This window comes from Manis pentadactyla, chromosome Y (genome assembly GCF_030020395.1).
Source record: "Manis pentadactyla isolate mManPen7 chromosome Y, mManPen7.hap1, whole genome shotgun sequence".
Classification (NCBI taxonomy): Eukaryota; Metazoa; Chordata; class Mammalia; order Pholidota; family Manidae; genus Manis; species Manis pentadactyla.
In genome coordinates, this window is record NC_080039.1 from 31566502 (window position 1) to 31591083 (window position 24582).

The window sequence follows — 24582 nt, forward strand, 5'->3', positions numbered from 1 at the left end:
TATCAAGTCCCCACCCATACCCCAGTGCAGTCACTGTCCATCAGTGCAGCAAGTTGCCAGAGATCTACTATGTCGCTTCTCTCTGATACACTGTTTTCCCCATGATCCCCCACACCATGGGTACTAAACATAATGCCCCTCAGTCCCCTTCTCCCTCCCTCCCCACCTGCCCTCCCACGCCCCTCCCCTTTAGTAACCAGTAGTTTGTTCTTGGAGTCTCTGAGTCGGCCTAGGTGCTTTTTAAAGTTTGTCTTTACCTTTGATCTTTGCCATTTTAATTATTATATGTCTTGATGTTGTCTTCCTTGTGTACCTTGTCTTAGAAGATCTGTGTACCTGCATGGCTTGAGAGACCATCTCCTTCCCCAGATTGGGGAAGTTTTCAGCAATTATTTCCTCAAGGATACTTTCTGTCCCCTTTTCTCTCTCTTTTTCTTCTGGTACCCCTACAATGCAAATATTGTTCTGTTTGGATTGGTCACACAGTTCTCTCAATATTCTTTCATTCTTAGAGTTTCTTTTTTCTCTCTTTGCCTCAGCTTCTTTGTAGTCTTCTTTTCTAATTTCTATTCCATTATCGTCTCTTCTACTGTGTCTAATCTGCTTTATATCCCTCCGTTATATGTTTCATTTCAGATATGGAATTGAATGATTCTCTCTCTGACTTAAATTTGTACCTGAGTTCTTGAATACTTTTCTGTACCTCCATAAGCATGTTTATGATTTTTATTTTGAATTCTCTTTTAGGAAGATTGGTGAGTTCAGTTTCATTTGGCCCTTTTTCTGCTGTTTTTTGGCCCTTTTTCTGCTGTTTGTGAGATTTGGTCTGAACCATGTTCTTTTGATGTTTCATCTTTCTGTGTTGTATCCTCTAGTGCTCAGAGCTCAAGTCTCTGGACTGCCTCACCCAGTAGAGTAAGTTTGGGGTCGTAGGGGAGTGGAGCTGGTGCTGGTGCCTGGGGGAAAGAAAAATGTTTTTCTTGATTCCTTTCTGCCCTGTTTCATGTATCAGAGCCAGTGGGCTGAGTACGCAGGTGTAAGCCTCTGTGCTCTGCATCTGTAGCTGTTGCAGGCAGGGCCTCCAACTTGCTGGCCTGATGCCAGCACTGTGACTGCCCGTTTGCAAGCTGGTGGCGTCAGGCCAGGAGGAAGTCTCCTCAGGCTCTGTGTCACAGTGGGGGACCTCAGAGTTGAGTAGCCAACCAGGGGGATGGAGCACCTCAAGCTCCTTAGAATTCCCAATCTGCTGGGCAGAGTGTGCCCAGACAGTCTTTTCAACCTATCCCTTCTCCTGCGCAGCAAACTCCATGCAAACCCTGCCAGTTCAGCAGCCTTTTTTCTTCTAGGGAGCCTCTCAGATGGCCCGCCTTTCCACTGAGGCAGAGAGGTCTGTTGTGGATCCCCTCCTCCACAAATGGCCAGAATCTCAGTGTCTCAGGCAGTCCACCTGTCCAAGCTCCCCAATATCCAGAGCACCACACAGTGTAGGTTTCTGCCCGCAAAGATCTCCAGGGCCAGGTGTACAGTAGTCGTAGGCTTCCAGCACCTCCCTGCTCCATTTCTCTTCCTCCTGCCAGTGAGCTGGAGTGGGGAAAGGACCTGGGTCCTGCTGGCTGATGGCATTTGGACCTTTCCCTGTTTTGTGAGCTCTGCGATGTCCATGAGGTCTGTATGCAGTCTGGTCAGACTTCTTTCTTGTTGCTGTTCTAAGGTTAGTTGTATTAATTATCTATATTTTTGTACTATTTTTGGTTTTGGAAGGAGTTCTCCCTCTCACCTCTCATGCCGCCATATTGAATCTCTACAGATGTCATCAGTAATCATTTTTGTAGTATTTAGTTTCCTTTTCTCAACAGCCAGTGCATAGAATAGTCACTTTTTAATTCATTTTATATACTTAGTTTTTGTATCTTTGTTTTGTTGTTTGTTTGGTAAAATCAGCATATACTGGCCTTCCTCTCAATACCTTTAATATTGCTCTTTCAAAATATATGATTAAAATGTTGTAAGTTATTTAAAAATATTAAACTATATTTTAAGTGTCTCACTATTTTAGTAGTCTCATGCTAACTATATCTTTTATCTTTGCAATGAATGTACGTATGTTATCCTCAGTATTAAAAATTCAGACATAGAACTGAAACCATTATTATCATTTAGTTTCTTTTGTTTTTTTACCTCTATATTCTTGTCATGGAGGAAATCAATTGTGTACAAAATATATAAGTAGAGTGCTGTGTGTTTAACCAGGAATACTAATAGCATTGAACAAAATGGCCTGAAATTGTTTCAGTAGAATTTATTAATATGTGTATAAGCACCTATAAGTCAGTTCATTTAGCAGTCATTTATAATGTAAATACTATACATAAATGTTGGAAAGCACATTTACATGTTTATATGTAAACTTCTTAGTTTTTTCCCTTATACAAAACATTGGTGCATAAATATAGTTAATTAAATTTTAGTGGAATACTTTATGTAATGTATAGATATATATGTTTATTCATATATATGTGTATGTATATAATATTCATATATATAAAACTTTCCTCCTCTTTTAGGTGCTATTCAAGTATTGGGAAAGTTCAGGATGCCTTTATATCTTATAGGCAATCTATTGATAAATCAGAAGCAAGTGCAGATACATGGTGTTCAATAGGGTAAGGCTTATGTATGTAAAATTAAATGTATTTGATACATAAATTCATTTAATCCTCATCATTCATATTAATAACATACCCATTTATTGTTAACAACTTACTGTTCTTATTTCTCTTTATAGTGTTCTCTATCAGCAACAGAATCAGCCTATGGATGCTTTACAGGCTTATATTTGTGCTGTACAATTGGACCACAGGCATGCAGCAGCCTGGATGGACTTAGGGAGTCTTTATGAATCCTGTAATCAACCTCAGGATGCCATTAAATGCTACTTAAATGCAACTAGAAGTGAAAGTTGTAGTAATATTTCTACACTTGCAGGAAGAATGAAGTTTTTACAGGTAAAAATTACAAGTAGCGTATTTTCAAGTACACATTTCCCTGTCATAACTGGCATGAGGAAGGTAGCTGGAAAGTTTGTCTTTTTTGTTTTGATGTCAGTAAATTTTTCATGATTTTTAATGTTAATCTGATTCTATTTATATTTCATTTAAGGAAGATGTGCAATGTTTAAAATGTTCTTTTGCACATATACTTTGTTGATGCACATTCATTTGCTTAGTTCTGTGTGTTATCTACATTTTTAAGTTCACTATAGAGAAAATAACAAATATTTTTCACTCTTTGAAATTTCATGAGAAGCTATTTATGAGAATTCTGAAAACTGTTAGTTTTATTCTGATTTGCACAAGTATACTGTAGTCACCCTTTTCATATTTAGCTTATACCTAAAAGCCCAAACTTAGAATATTTTTTCAAAACAAATCTGTTTTAGAATCTATTCTTTTAAAAGCTAATATCTGTAGCATTTAGGAAGAATTAGTGGATTTGCTCTTAATCAAGTAGGCCTGTGTTAAATTTGCTTTTTACATAATTTTTCCTAGGCTCAGTTGTGTAACGTTCCACAAGGTAGTCTACAGAATAAAACTAAATTACTTCCTAGTATTGAGGAGGCGTGGAGCCTACCAATACCTGCAGAGCTTACCTCCAGGCAGGGTGCCATGAACACAGCACAGCAGGTGAGAAGTTGGGTTATCTTCTTTAGGTGCCCAGCTTTCAGGGTTCTTTCCAATTTGTAGTGACCAAATTTTTATTAAGTGCAGGATTGTATTTTTTTAAACATAAAACTCCATATTTAATTGCAAAACATTTTAGATCAAAATACAACTTCCTCTGATGTGGGCAAAAAATTGGGGTGCCAACATAAGTCTTTTATATATTCTCATGATTTCAGAAGTTTTTGTGGAACTACTCTACAGTGGTTTATTTAATTTGAAGAATGAACTTTTTCAAAAGAAGATACACATTCTTCCATTGATGAAACATTTGATTTTCAGTAATTGTAATTCATGATACCCACATAGTTTTGAAAAATATCCAGCTTATGAAGTTTTATAATTTGAAGGGATAAATTAAGAATATGTAAACCATATATTTTTTTCACTTCTGTGATCCTTAGGCTTATAAAACTCATCATCCAAATATTGAATCTGTATTAGACCTCAGTCAAACACCAAGTTCAGAGCAATCCTTGCCAGTACATACAATTACTTCTACCCAAGTAGATAGCCTATCCAGTCCTGCGAAGAGGAAAAGAACATCTAGCCCAATAAAGGTATATATACATTTTAGATAAATGGAAAATTCCAATACAAAAATGAAGCTCTTTTTCAACTTCTAAAATTATGTGTCTTGTATTTTAAACTCTGCAACTGAAATGTTTTTCAGTTTTTTGCTTATGTGGGCATTTTCTATCCCTGAATTGTAACATCATTTAAGCAAAGAAGATATGAAGGAGTCACTTCATGTTCATCAAATCATTTTTTTTTTCTCAGTTTTTATGAACTTATGCATATTTTTATTGCAACTTTCTACTTACACTGAAATTAGTTTAATGTTGGATATAATAGCCTCGAAGCTCCTTACACGATAATGTAGATATAAAGCTTTTTAGATAGAGTAAGACTGAATGTATGTTTGAAACTCATAAGTTTCCAAATTGATTATGCATTTAAGATTATTTAGGTAATTTAAAAAGATAAGTTCTAAATACATGTAAATACACCAATTCATAGTCATTTGGTATCTCAATAGTCATGCCTGTTAGTGTATGAATTTAACCAAATTCTCTTTAATTTTTTTAAATGTTTTCCTCAGAATAGTTCTGAGCACCAGAATAGTCACCCGATTGATTCAAATATTCCAGTACAGCAAAAAGTTCACTCATGCTGTTTGACACCACTGAAATTACAGGTATGAAATGCTCTTTTGACAGTATTCCTTCGTATGGGAAAGCAATTAGAGGTAGAAAGCTTTGTTTTTTAATTTTTTAAGCTTTAAAATGAGTGACTCTAAACTAATATGTGCTTAAGTACAATGAGTCCTTGTTTTTTGGAATAATCAAATTCATAATTTTTGTTTTGAAATGTAAGAAATATTGGAAAATACACTTTAAAACTTAAAGGCTTATTTCAGTTTCTGACTCCAGACACCTGATTTGCTTTCCTAAAAATAATCAGTCTTAAAAGCTTCTATTGTGTTTTCTTTCATAAAGTTACAATATTTATATACAAGAAAGTGTGCTTTTATCATAAGAACCTTTTTTTTTTGTATCATTAATCTACAATTACATGAGGAACATTATGTTTACTACGCTCCCCCTTCAACAAGTGCGCCCCCAAAACTCCATTACAGTCACTGTCCATCAGTGTAGTAAGATGCTGTAGAATCACTACTGTCTTCTCTGTGTTGCATAGCCCTCCCCGTGCCCTCCCTCCCCCACACTATACATGCTAATCATACTGCCCCCTTTCTTTTTCCTCATCCTTATCCCTCCTTCCCACCCATTCTCCCCACTTCCTTTCCCCTATACTTGGGTTCTGTGTCTGCTGCTGTTTTTTTCTTTCAGTTTTTCTTTGTTCTTATACTCCACATATGAGTGAAATCATTTGATACTTGTCTTTCTCCTCCTGGCTTATTTCACTAGCTCCATGCATGTTGCTGCAAATGGCAGGGTTTGTTTTCTTCTTATGGCTGAATAATATTCCATTGTGTGTATGTACCACATCTTCTTTATCCATTCATGTACTAATGGACATTTAGGTTGCTTCCATTTCTTGGCTATTGTAAATAGTGCTGCAATAAACATAGGGGTGCATCTGTCTTTTTCAAATTGGGCTGCTGCATTCTTAGGGTAAATTCCTAGAAGTGGAACCCCTGTCAAATGGTATTTCTATTTTGATCATTTTGAGAAATGTCCATACAGCTTTGCACAATGGTTGAACTAATTTACATTCTCACCAACAGTTTAGGAGTGTTTCCTTTTCTCCACAACCTCACCAACATTGGTTGTCTTTTGGATGGTGGTGATCCTTACTTGTGTGAGGTGATAACCTCATTGTGGTTTTAATTTGCATTTCTGTGTTCATTAGTGATGTGGAGCATCTTTTCATGTGCCTGTTGGCCACCTGAATTTCTTCTTCGGAGAAGTGTCTGTTTAGATCCTCTGCCTAATTTTAATATGGTTATTTGCCTTTTGGGTGGTGAGGCATGTGAGTTCCTTATACATTTTCGATGTTAACCCCTAGTTGGATATGTCATTTAGAAATACATTCTCCCATACTGTAGGATGTCCTTTTGTTCTGCTGATTTTGTCCTTTGCTGTACAGAATCTATTTAGCATGAATTAGTCCCATTTGTTCATTTTTGCTTCTGTTTCTCTTACCTGAGGAGATGTGTTGAGGAAAATGTTACTCATGTTTATTATATTCAGGAAATTTTTCCCTATGTTGTCTTTTGAGAGTCTTATGGTTTCATAACTTATGTTCAGGTCATTGGTCCATTTCGAGGTCACATTTGTGTATGGGGTTAGATAGCAATCCAGTTTCATTCTCTTACATGTAGCTGTCCAGTTTTGTCAACACCAGTTGTTGAAGAGACTGTCATCTTCCCATTGCATATCTCCTTTATTGTATATTAATTGACCACATATGCTTGGGTTTATATCTGGGCTCTGTAGTCTGTTCCATTGGTCTACGGTCTGTTACTGTGCTAGTACCAAATTGTATTGATTACTGCGGCTTTGTAGTAGAGGTTGAAGTCAGGGGTTAAGTACCTTCATATTTAAATGTTGTTTCCATGTAATATAATTAAATGAAAATGTAAAAATATTCTTGTGATGAATTTTTCCTTTTTACCATTCTTTATTAATTTTCTGAGGACTTCACATTACATTTAATTGGTTTGGTTGGGAATCACTGATTATTTTTGATGACACAGAGATTCTTAGTTTGTTGTAATTTCAATGGTAGATACTTGATAGTGTCTTATTTCTCAGACTTAGTTTGTGTCCTTCCTTTTTGTTTTTCTAGCACTTGCAAGAGTTGTGCACAAATAGAGATAATTTAAATCCAGCACAGAAAGTCATGCTGGCACAATTGGAAAATCAGATTGTCTTGATGAAACAAGTATGTATATAATTTTTATCCTAATATTTGTCATGGTGTTAAGTATTTTTCTTGAGTCCTATTTCATTTACATTATTGATGTTCATTTCTACTTGCTACTATATTCAATTCAACTTATGTATCTGGAATTTTAAGTACTACTTGACTGGTTTTTTGTTTGTTTAAATAGCCACAGATTAATTTAGAATGAAACACTTGTATTTACCTTTTATTTTTTTGTCCTAATTCTTAAGGTGTTGTTCTATGGGCTTTCTACTTTATAGTCAGCAGTTTGTTCATATTGAGGGGACAGTATGTTTTAAGGATTATTTGATTTCAAGGATTTGGTGTAAGTGTAATAATAGAATGGAAATTTGAAATTCTCTGCTTCATGCTGCAAAATAAGGCTATAAATCACTGACTCATCTGTAATTTTCAGATGCTTTCTTTTGCTCGTATACAACTAAGTAAGGATTCTTTTAAGTATATTGAAGATTTCTGCTTTATGCATATGAACATATTTCATTTTTAAAATGTGTGTTTTTTTAATGCCCAGAGATTGTTTAAATAAAATTAGGGATGTTTTGATTACACATTTTCAAAGTCACACAAGCAGGTTTTTCTTCTTTTTTTGAAGATGAGACAAACAGCACAAACTCCTGGAATTCCTAATGGGCAAATGGCTGACTCATCACTGCCTACAGAATCTATCTCTAGCCACCAACCTGCTCTGCCCAGAGTTCCTAGTGTCTCACAGCCTGAAGTTGGCTGTGGTTATTTTGAAAAGTCTTTGTCCAGTGGACCATTTTTTGCAGGCTATGCTCCTTGTGGCACATCAAAAACACTAGGGAGTACTGACACTCTTTTGGTAGGCAATCGGCATATAACAGGAAGTGGAAGTAATGGAAATGTGCCTTTTCTTCAGCAAAACACATTCACTCTACCTCATAACTACACAAACCTGGCCAGCAGTGCAGAAGAGCCATGGAGAATTTACCTGTCTAACTCCACTCAGGTAAAACAAAGATTAGGTGCTTTGTTTACTTGTACAAAATAATTTTTCTTTGCTTATTTACATTTTGAGAAATAAAGTATTTTTATTTTTAAAATTAATTTTAAATATTTCATGGTTATGTGAGAATATTAAGTGTTAAGTGTATTAGTACTAAATTTTAAATTCAAGCTATTCATCTAAATATATACTTACCCAATATAAATTAATGTACATAGAAATAGAAATTATGTTGCTCTAGAAATAAAGGAAGTGAACAAAAAAAAATTATAGTCTTACAATTTCTCCAGTTCTTATTATTGCTAACTGAAACATCTTGAGTATGTTTTTTTTTTTTCTTAGCCAAGAAATGGGTTCCTTTTCTTGGTATCATCAATCTACAATTACATGAGCAATATTATGAGTACCCGATCCTCCCATCATCAAGTCCCCACCACTTAGCCCATTACAGTCACTGTCCATCAACATAGTAAGATGCTATAGAATCACTACTTGTCTTCTCTGTGTTGTACCACCCTCCATATGTGCCCCCCTACATTAGGTGTGGTAACCGTAATGCCCCTTTTTCCCCTTATCCCTCCATTCACATCCATCCTCCCCGGTACCTTTCCTTTCATAACTGTCAGTCCATTCCTGGGTTCTGTGAGTCTGCTGCTGCTTTGTTCCTAGTTTTTTTCTTTTCTTTTGATATCATTAATCTACAATTACATGAGGAACATTATGTTTACTAGATTCTCCCCATCACCAACTCCCCTGACATACCCCACTACACTCTCTGTCCATCAGCATAGTGAGATGCTATAGAATCACTACTTGTCTTCTCTATGTTGTACAGCACTCCCCAGGCCCCCTACCCCCTCATTATACATGCTAATCATAACGCCCCCTTTCTTTTTCCTCCCCCTTATCCCTCCCTTCCCACGCATCCTTCCTAGTCCCTTTCTCTTTGGTAACTGTTAGTCCATTCGTTAGTTCTGTGAGTCTGCTGCTGTTTTGTTTCTTCAGGTTTTGCTTTGTTCTTATACCCCACAGTCGAGTGATATCATTTGATACTTGTCTTTTTCCACTTGGCTTATTTCAGTGAGCATAATACCCTCTAGCTCCATCCGTGTTGTTGCAAATGGTAGGATTTGTTTTCTTCTTATGGCTGAATAATATTCCATTGTGTATATGTACCCCATCTTTATCCATTCATCTACTGATGGACACTTACATTGCTTCCATTTCTTGACTATTGTAAATAGTGCTGCGATAATCATAGGGGTGCATCTGTCTTTTTCAAACTGGGCTGCTACATTCTTAGGGTAAATTCCTAGGAGTGGAATTCCTGGGTCAAATGGTATTTCTACTTTGAGTTTTTTGAGGAACCTCCATATGGTTGAACTAATTTACATTCCCACCAGCAGTGTAGGAGGGTTGCCCTTTCTCCACAACCTCGCCAACATTTGTTGTTGTCTTCTGGATGTTGGCGATCCTTGCTGGTGTGACATGATATATCATTTTGGTTTTAATTTGCATTTCTCTAATGAATAGCAATGTGGAACATCTTTTCATGTGTCTATTGGCCATCAATTTCTTCTTCAGAGAACTCTGTTCAGCTCCTCTACCCCCTTTTTAACTGGATTATTTGCTTTTTGTTTGTTGAGGTGTGTGAGCTCTTTATATATTTTGGATGTCAACCCTTTATTAGATCTTGTCATTTCTCAATATATTCTCCCATATTATAGGATGCCTTTTTGTTCTATTGGTGGTGTCCTTTGCTGTACAGAAGATTTTAAGCTTGATATCATCCCACTTTTTCATTTTTGCTTTTGTTTCCCTTGCCCGGGGAGAAATGCATGTGAAGAAGTCAGTCATATTTATGTCGAAGAGTTTTTGCCTATGTTTTTTTCTAAGAGTTTTATGGTGTCACGACTTAAATTGAGGTCTTTCATCCATTTCTAATTTCCTTTTGTGTATATGGTTACACAACAATCTTCCTCTTTACTAATCTGGATGCTTTGTATTTCTTTGTTTTGTTTGATTGCCTTGGCTAGGACCTCCAGAACTATGTGAATAATAGGGAGAGTTTGGCATTGCTGTCTTGTTCCCTATCTTAGGTGAAAAGCTTATAGCTTCTTGCTCTTAAGTATGATGTTGACTGTGGGTTTGACATATATGGCCTTTATTATGTTGAGGTACTTGCCCTCTATACCCAGTTTGTTGTGAGTTTTTATCATGAATGGATGTTGTATTTTGTCAAATGCTTTTTCAGCATCTATGGAGATGATCATGTGGTTTTTCTCTTTTTGTTGATGTGGATGATGTTGAGGGATTTTTGAATGTTGTATAATCCTTGCATCGCTGAAATGAGTCCCACTTATTTATGGTGTATGATCTTCTTGATGTATTTTTGAATTTGGTTTGCTAATTTTTTTGTTTTTGGTATCATTAATCTATAATTACAGGAGGAACATTATATTTACTAGACTACCCCCATCAGTTGGCCAATATTTTGTTGAAATTTTTTGCATTTATGTTCATCAGGGATATTTGTCTGTAGTTTTATGTTTTTGTAGGGTGTTTGTCTGATTTTACTATTAGATTGAAGCTAGCCTCATATAATGAGTTTGGAAGAATTCCCTCCTCTTCTATTTTTTGGAAACTTTAAGGAGAATGGGTATAATGTCTTCTCCATATGTCTGTTAGAATTCAGCTGTGAATCCATCTGGAATGGGGGTTTTGTTCTTGGGTAGTTTTTTGATTACTGATTCAATTTCTGTGTTGGAATTGGTCTGTTTAGATTTTTTGTTGCTTCCTTGATCAGTCTTGTAAGATTTTATTTTTGTAGGAAGTTGTCTGTTTCTTCCAGGTTTTCTAGCTTGTTAGCATATGTATTTTCATAGTGTTCTCTAATAATTCTTTGTATTTCTGTGGGCCCATCTTGCTTTTTACTTTCTCATTTTTGATTCTGTTTACGTGTGGATTCTCTTTTTCTCTTAAATCTGGCTAGGGGTTTATCTATTTTGTTTATTCTCTCAAAGAACCAGGTCTTGGTTTCATTAATTTTTTTCTATTGTTTTATTCTTCTTAATTTTATTTATTTCTTCTCTGAGCTTAATTATGTCCCTCCTTCTGCTGACTTTGGGCCTCATTTGTATTTTTCTAGTTTTGTTCATTTTTAGTTTAGACTGCTTGTGTTGGATTGTTCTTGTTTCCTGATGTAGATCTGTATTGCAATATACTTTCCTCTTACCATGGTCTTTGCTGCATGCCTCAGATTTTGCTGTGTTGAGTTATTGTTCTCCTTTGTCTCCATATATTGCTTTATCTCTCTTTTTATATGGTCATTGATCCATTGGTTACATAGGAGCCTATTGTGAAACTTTCATGTGTTTGCGGGATTTGTAATTTTTTTTGTGTAATTTATTTCTAATTTCTTACCTTTGTGGTCTGAAAATCTGGTTGGTACAATTTCAGTTTTTTTAAAATTTTCCGAGGCTCTTTTTTTGGCCTAGTGTATGATATATTCTTGAAAAAATTCCATGTGCTCTTGAGAAGAGCGTGTATTCTGCTGCTTTTGGGTGTAGCATTCTGTAGATGTTGGTTAGGTCCATATGTTCTAGTGTGTTGTTCAGTGCCTCTGTTTCCTTTCTTATTTTCTGTCTGTTTGATCTGTCCTTCAAAGTTAGTGGATTGTTGAAGTCTCTTTGAATGTATGCATTGCATTTTATTTTCTCTTTTAATTCCATTAGTATTTGTTTCACTTATGTAGGTGCTCCTTTGTTGGACACATATATTTTTATGACGGTTTTATCTTCTTGTAGGATCAACACTTCTATCATTGTGTAATGTCATTCTTTGCCTCTTGTGAGTATATTTTGAAGTCTGTTTTGTCTGATACAAGTACTACAACTCTGCTTTTTCTTCACTATTAGTTGAATCAAATGTCTCTTTCCATTCCTTCACTTTTAGTCTCTGTATGTCTTCGGGTTTCAGTGAGTCTCTTGTAGGCATCATATAGATGGGTCTGGTTTTCTTATCCATTCAGTGACTCTATGTCTTTTGATTAGTGCATTCAGTCCTTTTACATTTAGGATGATTATCAATAGGTATGTACTTATTGCCATTGCAGAGTTTATATTCATGTTTACCAAAGGTTCAAGGTTAACTTCCTTGCTATGTAAGAGTCTAACTGAACTCACTTAATATACTATTACAAACACAATCTAAAGGTACCTTTTTTTTGTCCTCCATTCTTTATATGTTAGGTATCACATTCTGTACTCTTTGTCCGTTTTAGGAGAGTTAATTTAATTTTCCATTTGCTTAGTCATTAGCTGCTCTACTTTATTTACTGTAGTTTTATTACCTCTGGTGACAGCTATTAAACCATAAGAAATCTTCCATCTAAGGCAGTCCGTCCAAAATACACTGTAGATATCATGTATGGGAGGTAAATTCTCTCAGGTTTTGTTTATCTGGAAATTGTCAACATCCATTCATGATAAAAACTGTCAACAAAGTGGGTATAGAGGGCGAGTACCTCAACAAAATAAAGGCCATATATGACAAATCCACAGGCAACATAATACTTAACAGCGAGAAGCTGGAAATTGTGTGATCCCTCCTTCAAATTTAAGTGATAATCTTGCCAGATAAAATATTCTTGTTTTGAGGATCTTCTGCTTCATTGCATTGCGTAGATCATGCCACTCCCTTCTGGCCTATAAGGTTTCTGCTGAGATGTCTGATGATAGCCTGATGAGCTTTACTGTGTATGTGATCCTTTTTCTCTCTCTTGCTGCCTTTAATAGTCTGTCCTTCTCCTTGATCTTTCCCATTTTAATTACTATATGTCTTGGTGTTGTCTTCCTTGGGTCCCTTGTGTTCAGAGGTCTGTGCATCTCCATGTCCTTCCCCAGACTGGGAATGTTTTCAGCAATTACCTCATCAAAGACACTTTCTATCCCTTTTTCTATCTCTTCTTCTGGTGCCCCTGTAATGCAAATATTGTTCCATTTGGATTGGTCACACAGTTCTTTCAATATTCTTTCATTAGAGATTCTTTTTTTCTTTTTGTGCCTCAGCTACTTTGTATTCCTCTTCTCTAATTTCTATTTCATTTATCGTCTCCTCCATGATATCTTCTGTGCTTTTAATACCCTCCATTGTGCTCCTCAATCTCCGACTGGCTTTCTTTCCTGAGTTTTTGAATATCTTTCTGTTCCTCCATGAGCATGTTAATGATTTATATTTTGAAGTCCTTTTCAGGAAGATTCATGAGGTCATTGTCATTTAAATCTTTCTCAGAAGTTGTATTAATAAGTTTACTTTGAACTAGGTTCTTTTAGAGTGTTATATTTGTATATGGTGATCTCTAGTACCCAGAAGCTCTACTTTCTGGAGCTGCTCAGCCCCTGAAGCATTGTCTGGCATCACAGGGAGAGGTATTGGTGTCTGGGGGGAGGAAAGAGCTGTTTTCTGCTTTCTGGCTGCTATGACTGTCTCCACTGCCTGAACCAGTGGGCTGAGCACACAGGTATAAGCCTCTATGCTTTGTGTTTGTTGTTGCTGTAGACAGATCTTTCGTGTGGCTCACCTAACTTCAGGGTAGGGTTTACCGGTTTGCAAGGCAGGTGGGGCATGTTGGGAGAAAGGCGCAATAGGCTGGGTATCACAGTGTGGGTCCTTGGAGCTGTGCAGCCATCCAATGGGCTTGAGCACCTGAAGATCATGAAAGCTCCTAACCTGCTGGGCAGAGTGCACCTGGACAATTTTGTCTACCTGTCCTTTGTCCTGAGCAGTAAGCTCTATGCAGTCCTTTCCCCTGTGCCAGCCCTCTTGCTAAGGGCTTCCTTGTTAGGAAGTCTCTCAGACTGCTCACCTTTCTTTTATCCCAGAGCAGCCCGATATGGATCCCTGCTTTCCACAAGTGGCTGGAATCTCGGTCTCTCCTGGAATTCTTCTGGTCTTATCTATACAACCCCCTAATCATGAGAGTATCATGCAAGCACCATGAAATGTAGGTTTGTGCTCCCAGAGCAGATCTCCAGAGTTAGATATTCAGCAGTTCCATGCCTCCACTCCCTCCCTGCTCAGTTTCTCTTCCTCCCGCCGGTGAGCTGGTGTGGAGGAAGAGCTTGAGTCCTGCTGGGCCATGGCTTCGGTATGTTACCCTGTTCTGTGAGGTCTTCTCTTTTCTCCAGGTGTATGCAGTCCGGTGCAGTCCTCTTCCCTGTTGCTCTTTCAGGATTAGTTGTATTATTTACATTTTCATATTATATGTGGTTTTAGAAGGAAGCCTCTGTCTCACTTCTGTCATGCCACTATCTTTAATCCTCTGCCGCATATATATTCCTAATCATTATACTCTTGTTGGACTGCTCCCTTTATGTAATGTCCTTCTTTATCTCTCGTTACTTTCTTTGTTTTGCAGTCTATTTTGTGTGGTACAAGTACTGCAACACCTGCTTTTTCTCCCTGTTTGCATGAAATATCTTTTTCCCCTCCTTTCACTTTTAGTCTGTGTGTATAGGTAGTACTTTTTTGAAATGTTTTTATTTTACCTTTATTTTTTAATTGCAGCATTTACTTTCTCATTTGGCATTTATTTTCTTATGAGTTATTTCAACCAGTCACTTCAGCTGATGATTTGCATTCAAGTTTTTGTAAGGGTTTTTCTCAGTGCTTTAATGTGATGACACTTTGACACTTTCTTTGCTAGTTTTGAATTTTCTCTTTGTAGCTTTAAGCAGTTTTATTCTGATGTGTCATTGGTAGTTCTTACTAGGTTTATTCATGGTTTTCTAAACTTAGTTTTCTGGCTTAGTTTTTCATAAAGATAAAGATTTTAAGTAAGTTCTGCCTTTATTTCTTCAAATACTGTTTTAGGGGTTTGTTTATGTACAGCAATTTTTTATTGGATACTGATTATTAGAAATTTTGTTTAGTCATTCTATTTAATGTTTTCTGTGAATTTTTTTTATCTTAATTACTTTATGGTAAGGAATCTCACGTGAAATTTGAAGGCACTATCTTTTGTTAGTTATTTTTACCTTGTTTCATAGGATTTTTCTCTTTGTACATACCATATTAGTGGGCAGGTAATTATTAAGGCCAACAAGAGGCTATCAGGCCTCTGCCTATTGAGTGTGGGTTGAAGAACACATAGGAAGTTGCAGTCAATTGTCATATCTCCCTTTGCTTTCACTGCACTATAGATTTCTTTTAAAAGAATTTGTAAACGTTAAAATTCTGTGATCTATAGTAGAGGATTAGGAAAATGTAATTTTTTTACATGGCTGGGTATTTTATAATTTAATATGTGAGTCAGTTATGATGAATGAATTTATTGGACTATGCATACCCTTTTTATGTGGTATTTTGAGTCTTGATAAAATTGTTTACTATTTTTGTTTTATAAAATCTTTTGCAGAACTAGGATTCATATATCAGTTGTGCTATGATTCTTGTATTTATTTAAAATTAAATTGTATCCTTTTGCCCTCTGAGTATGGGCCATATTAATGTGCCCAGTATTAAAGTAGATAAAATTCTAAGTAATGTAATCAAATTACAAACATATTGTTTTGGCTGTTTTAAATAGTAATATGTAATGTCAGAGGTACACTAGCAGATTTGAGTTAGATGATTAAAAGTGACTTTAGTGTATATTTATGTATTCTAAGTGCAATTCTCAGTTCAATATTTAGTAGTTTACAGGTTACTATTGACAGTTCCATTTCACATGAAAATAAAATACTTTTAGTTGTGTTCCTGAACTAATTACCAAGTCAAAAAGCAGCAGTACTAAAGTTTTCGGTAGGTTTCTGAGGTTCCACTTAAGATAATGCTTTTAAGTTTCAAAAATGCTGATGTGTAGTTATAATATTTATAACTCAGCAAGTTACTGGTTTTGCTGTTCTATTGTTCGAGTAGTTTGGAAACTAATAAATTACTGTTTTAGTATTCCCATGTTTCTTCAATCTGTTTTTCTGATAAATTTCCTTAATAATTATTTTATCATTTAAGTAAAATAACATTTTTAGAGCAGTTTATGAAACCAATGATATATTTCTTGTAGAAATTTACTCAATTCATAGTATATCTTTATTCCATGAAATAGCTTTCCTCTGGGTCCAAAATTTCTATTAATTTTGACATATTGTCCCATCAGAAATTGAGGAAAAGTGTCATCTATTCAGAAGTCATTAGTGGAGACATTGCACTTAAAATGTCTAAGTTGGGATGAGGATAGAAATTGGATGTCTCTGTAAGTTATGGTTTGAAATATTTTCAGAGATTTAATAGTTTTACCACTTTGAGAATAGTTGATAGGTTTACATTAGAGTGGCTCTGGGAATTTAAACGGTTTAATAAATACACTTGCTATATTAAATTTAAAAACCATATATGTAGATGACTTGTTTATTTTGTGTTCATGTCTTTAAATTGGTGATGACTGTATGTGTTTCCTTGTATCTAAATATATCAACATATTTCTCTTATGGTGGACATGTATATATCAGCATTAATAATTCTCAAAATTTTTCAATGTGAGAGAATATTTTGGTATGATAAAAATTTGAATCAAATTTTGCAGCCCATTTACATAATTTTCCTTGAAGGTACTAATCATTTTAATCAGTTGATTATGGAAAGTTTCAAAACAGTTTTTCAGATTTGGGTTCAATATTTCATCACACATTAATTGTTTCTTTTTGGTAGTTTTGGTTTTATTAAACATTTTTAACCCTTAGACTGTTCCATACATGTGTTCTGGGTTTGATTTCTAACCCTGAGACAGCTCTGTATATGTATTCTGGGTTTGTGTTATAGTAGATTTAAACAAATCTTTTAAATTGCTTTATTTCTATGTTTCTTCTTTCAGGGGCTTCCAAAAGGTCAGAGTTTACATTTGGCAGGACATAATGATGAACAACCTACATTTTCCACTGGGCGTGCCCAGTATCTTCAGGCAGCTAACACTGGTATTCAGAAACTGACTGGACATCGAACCCTGCCTAGCAATTTAGTAATACAGGGTGCTGTTCTCAATCACCTTTCTTCTCAGATTGGTACTTCAGGTGGACAACAAGACATTATCTTTACCAAAGAGAACAAACCTTCAGGAAATATATCTTTGGTGCCTGAAACAAACAGGCATGCTGGAGACACACCTAATGGCAGTGCTAATGTGAAGGAGCTTTCTTATGATGTTGAGCAGTTGATGGCAGAACCTGTTTGCAGTTTTAACCATGGAGATTGCACATCACCAAATTTAATAATTTCAGACAATCCTCAGATCTCTGCCTTGCTAATTGGAAAAGCTAATGACAGTGTGGGGCCTGGAGCTTATAACAAAGTCAGTAATATTCCCCCAGCTATTTATACAAAGACTAATAACTCTGGTGCCTCTTCACCCTTTTCAGCCATTTGCACCTCGACACCTTCTCCAAAATCCACTGAGCAGACAACAATATACAGTTTTACCAGCCTTAACAGTCCTCATAGTATGTTAAACAGAATTAATGGAGAAGGGCTAGAGGACTCACAGAGCTCTAAAAAAACAGACTTGTCTATAATTAGACACCAACCTGGTCCTCAAATCATACCATCGATGTCTGTGTCCATATATCCAAGTTCCACAGAAGTTCTGAAAACATGCAGGTTAGTACAGGAAAGCTTGTCAGTGAAAATGGTTGACTGTCCTGATCAGGAAACTGGAGTAGTATTTTGGTTTTTCAAGAAATGGAAATTTTGTAAGATGTGATACAGTCACTTACCTAAAAAAATTTTTTCCAAGTATTTTGGTTATATGTTAGTGTTACAGATAATGAAAAGCATTTTTTTCCCACCTGTTTTATTTGTGAAACATGTCCCTAGTGTTACTGACTTCCACCAGTGATCAGAATGTCAGCTTCTCTGTGATAGACCTGTCCTTATTTTTTGGATGGAAAACAAAGAATATATCAAATCACATTTGGTAGAAAACAACAAAGTGTGGAAAACCTGTTCTATTATTTTTTTTCTTTCTGCTACCATTTTATGAGTCTGGAAGAAATTATAAAGTTGATAGGGAACAAGAGGAAAGGTAGGAAGCATGAGAAATGTAACAGCCATCTTCTGCTATTTTTAGAAGAAATGACCTCAGAAATTGATTTATCCTAAATGGTTTCTTTACCTTTCCACAATAAAAAACAATCACATAATGAGGAACACTTTCTTTGATAGTGTGACACTTTAAGTAGATTTCCCCATTCTTCAGATCCTAATCCACTTAAAAAAAAAATCTAACTCCCTCAAAATCTAATTCATGTACTTTATTCACTCATTTATTAAAACTTGCAACTCAGTCTGTATGTTTTAATATATTCCTAAATATCAAATGGTGCATATACCATCAAAGTCAACTTTGCAGCATTTTTATCACCTCAGAAAGAAACCCATCAAAAGAACTTTCTAAAGTTCTGTTTTTGTTTTGTTAAACACATTAAAGTTTAATCTTAAATAATAAATTGTCTTAATTCTCACACCTACAGATGTCCTGTGTAAGAGAACAATATTTGAAGTCAGTTAAAATGCCATGGGTAAATATACAGAATCTTTCTGTAAAATTTTCCATATTATATAGCATCTGAAATTTGAACAATAACATTGAATTTTTAAAAGGTCTTTATAACTTGAGGTCAAAATGAAGTAAAATAGAAACTAAATGTTGTATAAGTAGGCAATCGGAAGATTTTGATCTACCTTGATATTTACTTTAAAAAGGTTTTGAATTTTAAAGGTGAAAACAATAATGCTTAATGCCTATATAAGAAGTCTGTACCTGAAACTGGAATTTTATGTTTCCAGTCTATTGCTGTACGTAAAATTGTTAAGATTTTGAGAGAGTTAGATTTTTTATTAGAAGGCATCATTACTCAGCCATTAAATGTATGTTACTGACAGAATACTAAGATGACAGATTTTTATGTAGTTGTATTGCAGTGGCTTGGGATAGAGTAATAGTAATGGAACAAATTAAAATGTTCTGTGAGTTACAAAGAAGTGAAATTGATATCTTTCGATTTATAGTGGATTAAGGATTTTAATCTTCCCATCTCATTTTGAAATGTAAATATTCATGTTATGGTAAAATACATCCTTAGAGATTTGTTTTTGCCTTGGAAACTACTGAAAGGATGTTTGCTATACTGCATATGTGTAATTTTATTTTTAAGTATTGCTGATATCTTTTTTCTACCCCCCCTCCCTTACCTATTGTGTGATCTATTTTGGAGAACATTACATGTGTACTTGAGAAAATTGTGTATCCTGCTGCTTTTGGGTAGAGTGTTCTGTAGATGTCTGTTAAACCCATTTAATCTAATGTATTGCTCAGTGCCTCTGTTTCCTTATTTTCTGTCTGGTTAATCTGTCTATTGATGTGAGTGGTGTGTTCAGGTCTCCCAAGAATAATGTGTTTCAGTCTCTTTTCCCCTTTAATTGTGTTTGTGTTTGTATTTGTTATATCTGTTTAGGTACTCCTATATTGGATGCATAGATGCTGGTTGGGTTCTCTTGTTGGACTGACCCTTTTAGCATAATGTAGTTTCCTTTGTTTCTGTTCTTTGTTTTGAAATCTATTTTGTCTGATGAAAGCACTGCTACTCCTGCATTTTTCTCCCTGTAATTTGCATGAAATATCTTTCTCCATCCCTTCACTTTTAATTTGTGTGTCTTTGAAGATTACAGGTGTCCTTAAAATACCATAGATTCCTGTGACTCTGTGGATTTTGTAGCTAATAAAGCTGTCAGTTTACTATTGAAGGCATATTAACCCTATCCATAAATGGAAAGGGAAAAAGAATAGAAAGAAATGGACAATACTGAGAAAAACAGTACAGTTTCTAAAAGTAAGGATAAAAGCATCCTGAGGTTAGGAAAGTAGCCAGAATGGCAAATGATAATTGTTATGTGGAGAAAATTCTTTTACTTGATCTGGGTAGAACTTGAAATTCATGTTAGCACAAAGAAACAGTGGTATGAAACTTAATCTCTCCCTGGTTAAGAAATTTCTTTAGGAAGGAGACCTAAATTTCATCTATATAACACCTCTTTTTTTCTTCTAAATGACATGTTAGAAAGTAAAGCAATAAAATCTATTTTTTAAGTAGTTCTTACAAAGTAACAAATTTGTTGAGTAAAAAATCAGCTAAGATTTGAGAAGAGGCTTTCAGAATGAGATTAAATTCTGAATCTTTCTCCCATCTACTTTTTTTTCAACTTTATTCCTTGCCCATATAGTATTGTACTGTTATGGATACATGTCAACTTACAATATGGTATATTTCTGTTGTCCACAGCCCTATACTCTTCATTAGGGCTGAAATGACATATTTTAACAAAAAAAAACTATGGTTCCTTCCTTGTCAAAATTCTTACTTTATTTCTTTAAGATATGTTCCTGTAAATTCTGACTTAACTGTCATAGGAGATACATATTAAGGAATTTTTAGGTGAAATTTCATTGTACCAGTTTTTCTGTTTTCTTTTATATTTACATTTCTCATGTTTTTTATGTGATGGTTATTTTCAAAGTTTTATTTTTGTTTTATCTTGGTTGTAGTTTTAGCATCTTTGCTTTTTCTAAGATATAAAATTTTAATGTTAACATTCAGGTGCTACAATTAATTTGGCTGCCTAGCTCATGCCTAATCTTTCTCTTTCCAAATGTAGATATTGATACTTTCCATTGCTTGACTTTCCCATAAATAGAAATTATAGAGGCAGAATTCTGCTAACTCCCCTGTTGCCTAATTTCATTTTTCATATTGAAGTCTTTAAACAAGCTTAAATTTTGCACATTAAATTTGCTTTAAGCACTTTTCAAAATAATTATAAATTTGATCTCATGTTACACTAATATGTTATTTGTTTTGTTAATATATAATTTATATTATAATGTACAATAAATTGTAGCACATATCCTCTTAGGGGGAAAAAGCTTTTCATAATCAGACTGAAGCATATTTTGTGTAAAGTATCAAAAGTGGCAGATATATAATTCAGTATTGAAAACAATTTTTTATTATGTAGAAATTATAATTCACTTTTTGCTTTGGCCTAAGGAGGGTCCTTGAATTTTCCATTCATCAAAAAAGGCTTTTTTATCACTTGTTAAAAACAAATGTTTTGTTGAATTCATAAATTAAAGTGAATTCTGTATTGTTTGAAGAGTTAAAACATACCATATTTAACTATAAACAACTGGGCAGTCACAGATATTGAAACTGAAATATTGTTTTAGCATTTAACTTTGATTTGTAAGTGTAAAAGTGTAGTTTAGCATATATTTGCATATCCTTTTCTTTAGAAAATAGAGAAGTCAACAATTTTAAGCCTACTTCGTAATTGTAAACTCCATCATAGTACCTGTGTTGTAGTATGCTTTAGTGACTGCCTCATATGACATCTAAAAAATGTCATCTGCATTTTAAGCCTTAGTTTACATTAGTCATACCAAAAAAAATTGATTGTAAAAGAAAGTTTTCCTTCTCTTAGCAAAAATTAAAGAAGGTAATGGCAGTTTTGCTTTCAATTTACATAATTTGAAATTTAAAAGCACCTGACTTGTAATGAGTAAATGCAGGCAAACTGATGTATATTTTACTCTCTGAAATAGTTTTCAGATTTAATCTGAAATTTCAATATTTTAACAGCTCTTTTCTTCATTTTTTAATACATTATTTTTGAGTTTTAACAAGACCATAGAGTAAGACAACCTGAGAGATTTCCCAATAGTAACAGTTTCCTGTATCTTTTTTTCTGAGTTCATTAATATTTTAAGGCTTTAGAAATAATCCTTATACTAGAAAAAGAGTTTCAGTTTGGGAATAATTTTGCTACATCTTAAGAATTTATATCTTAGCAAATATGACACTTTTCATTAAAGGAAAAGATCCATTACTATTAAGTAATAATTACATACAATGTGAGAATGCATTACAACCACATTACATCATTTTTTAAGTTACTGTAGGCTATAACTTAGTCAGGTGGAGTCTTGCTGAATATCACTCAAGGAGTTGTAGAAAATCATTCTACAAAATAGAAAACAAATGTTTTGGTTCTTTTATTTGAAAGTTGTCACATAAGCAAATGTTACTATAAAGTTTTATACCTAAATCTTTTTTGCCTCAATTACTTGTTTTAAAATTAAATATAATCTAAGAATGAACCATATTGAGAAAAATTTGAGTTCATATAATTCTGGTGAGAAAGTAAATTAGAAGATGATGAGGAGAAAAGTAGCTATCGATAATTTGCATTTTGTAGATACAGAGTATATTTTGTTTAGTTTTCCTTTGCTGATACAGTAAGTCAAAGTGAGAATCTGCTGAAGTTAGCGGTTGCTGATTTGTTGACTGAGTGGGTACCAATATCTTAGAAAAATTTTATTTGTAAAGGCCCTCTACTTAAACAATTCAAAGTATTCTTTTTTATCTTATATTTCCAAAATTAATGTATACCTGATACATTTCCTCTAATTATGTTACAGGAATCTGAGTAAAAATGGCTTGTCTAATAGTCAAATTTTGTTGGATAAATGTCCACCTCCAAGACCACCAACTTCACCATATCCTCCTTTGCCAAAGGACAAGTTGAATCCACCTACACCTAGTATTTATGTGAGTTGTACTAAGTAGAAATACATCAAGTATTATGAACTTAACCTGTCTTTTGAAGATAATATTTTAAAAGTGAATGCATATGTCTTTTAGGGAAAATTAAAATGTTTCTCACAAGTTGAACATTTGGAAAGACGTATTTTTATCCCAGATAATGACAGCTGACATCTCTCAGTCTATGTATAGTCCACTACATGTTTTTTTTCACTACATGTTTTTGTACATTAAGTTTTATTGTTACAGAGCATGCTCATGTGTTTACATGCTGTTTCTTAATTGTCTTGCACTACATTGGTAGAGAGAAATAATTTAAAAAAACATAGTTCATTGAAACAAAAATACTATCCTCTTGTAGAAAAAGTTTGGTGTATTTAGATTTTGTTGAAAATAATGTTTAAGCTTTAAGTGTGTTATCACATATGGACTGGGAATACACAGGGGTAGCAAAAGATAATTGGTTTTGTGTCAGTTTTTTGTCAGTTTACTTCTAAGTCTACCTTATGCCTCTTGGTAGTTGTATGAACCTTGAAATTCATTTGATTTTATGTTTTGCTAAAGTAATTTTTTGTGTCTTTTAAAAAAGTCATTGAGAATATGAAAATGATGAATGCATGTGACTAAAAGAGGTTAAATAAGGATAAGTAGGTATTTTTAAATGTCAGGTTGAAGCTGTTCTGCTTTTTTAACTTTTCAGAAATTTAAGCCTTTGATATTGGAAATTAGTATGAACTAAGTCAGAATAATTTTCCCCCCAAGAATTTCTACCATCCTCCTTTACCATCCAAAGATACAAGTAAGAAACTTCCCTAAGCTAAAACATAAATATCAAGTATTTAGAATAATTTTATAAAGGAGAATATTGAAGATTCATCCCATTTTTCCAAAATGTTATAGTGCTTCTTTACTAAGTAAAAATTTATTTCTTATTGTTACAGGAAAGTCCTGAAATAAAGATGAAAATAAACTTTTTACACTTAACTTTTAAGTTACAACTATAAAATGAAGACTTATCTTTAGTGGGTCTTACTGAATCATACTTTTTTATTTTAGTTTTTAAAACACTTTGATCTTGAAGTCTAAGTTTCACTTCTCCCACCTCTTTAATGCAATAAAGTATGGAGGTACATGAGAAAGTATACTAGTAGAAAGATTAAAGTAAAGTAATACTTCGATCTAGTAAAACATTAAATACCATTTCATCAATCTTAGCATCACATAAGAAGTTGGTAGCATCATTTCAAAATTAATCATACTTAAAATAAAATTTTGAAAAGAAATTTATATAGTTATTAACAATGTGCTGAAAAGACTAATGATAAAATACTGTGATATGCAGTAATGCAGCACTAATGATTAAGTTATACATGTAAAAATGCTTGATTGATGAAAAAGTGAATATGAACTTTCAATATAATATTCAGTTTTTTAATGAAATTTAACAAAACATTTTAATTTCACAGTTGGAAAATAAACGTGATGCTTTCTTTCCTCCATTACATCAATTTTGCACAAATCCAAAAAACCCTGTTACAGTAATACGTGGCCTTGCTGGAGCTCTTAAATTAGGTAAGGTTTAAAAAGAAGTTTGAATATTTCTTTTACTGTCTTTAATATTTTTAAATACTGATAGAAACCCATTGGATTTGGGGGGGATTTTTCTCACTTTGATGTTTTTTTTTTTGAAATTTTATTTTAATGTTCTTTCTGCCCTTTGTCTCAGCACATCTTTAATACATGGTGCCAGTACTGACTATTCACAAACTTAGGGTGGATCTTTACTTAGTTTTTAATTTGGTATCCCAAT

The 24582-nt window shown here is 34.2% G+C and overlaps 1 protein-coding gene across 9 annotated transcripts in view; it reads left to right on the forward strand.

Annotated features, from left to right (window-relative positions):
* Positions 1-24582, forward strand: part of LOC130682144 (lysine-specific demethylase 6A-like) — a 238338-nt gene that overhangs the window by 97158 nt on the left and 116598 nt on the right. For 5 of the 9 annotated variants that reach the window (XR_008995425.1, XM_057496299.1, XM_057496292.1 and 2 more), the window contains exons 11-20: positions 2565-2663; positions 2786-3005; positions 3549-3683; positions 4124-4279; positions 4822-4917; positions 7035-7130; positions 7747-8124; positions 16994-17772; positions 22649-22778; positions 24239-24344. Coding sequence is in view for 8 of the 9 variants with exons in the window: in XM_057496299.1 (XP_057352282.1) it covers positions 2565-2663; positions 2786-3005; positions 3549-3683; positions 4124-4279; positions 4822-4917; positions 7035-7130; positions 7747-8124; positions 16994-17772; positions 22649-22778; positions 24239-24344 (2195 nt within the window). In the remaining variant the exon portion in view is untranslated. The remainder of the gene's footprint in view (positions 1-2564; positions 2664-2785; positions 3006-3548; positions 3684-4123; positions 4280-4821; positions 4918-7034; positions 7131-7746; positions 8125-16993; positions 17773-22648; positions 22779-24238; positions 24345-24582) is intronic. The other 4 variants (XM_057496296.1, XM_057496297.1, XM_057496298.1 and 1 more) reach the window with 3 other exon arrangements.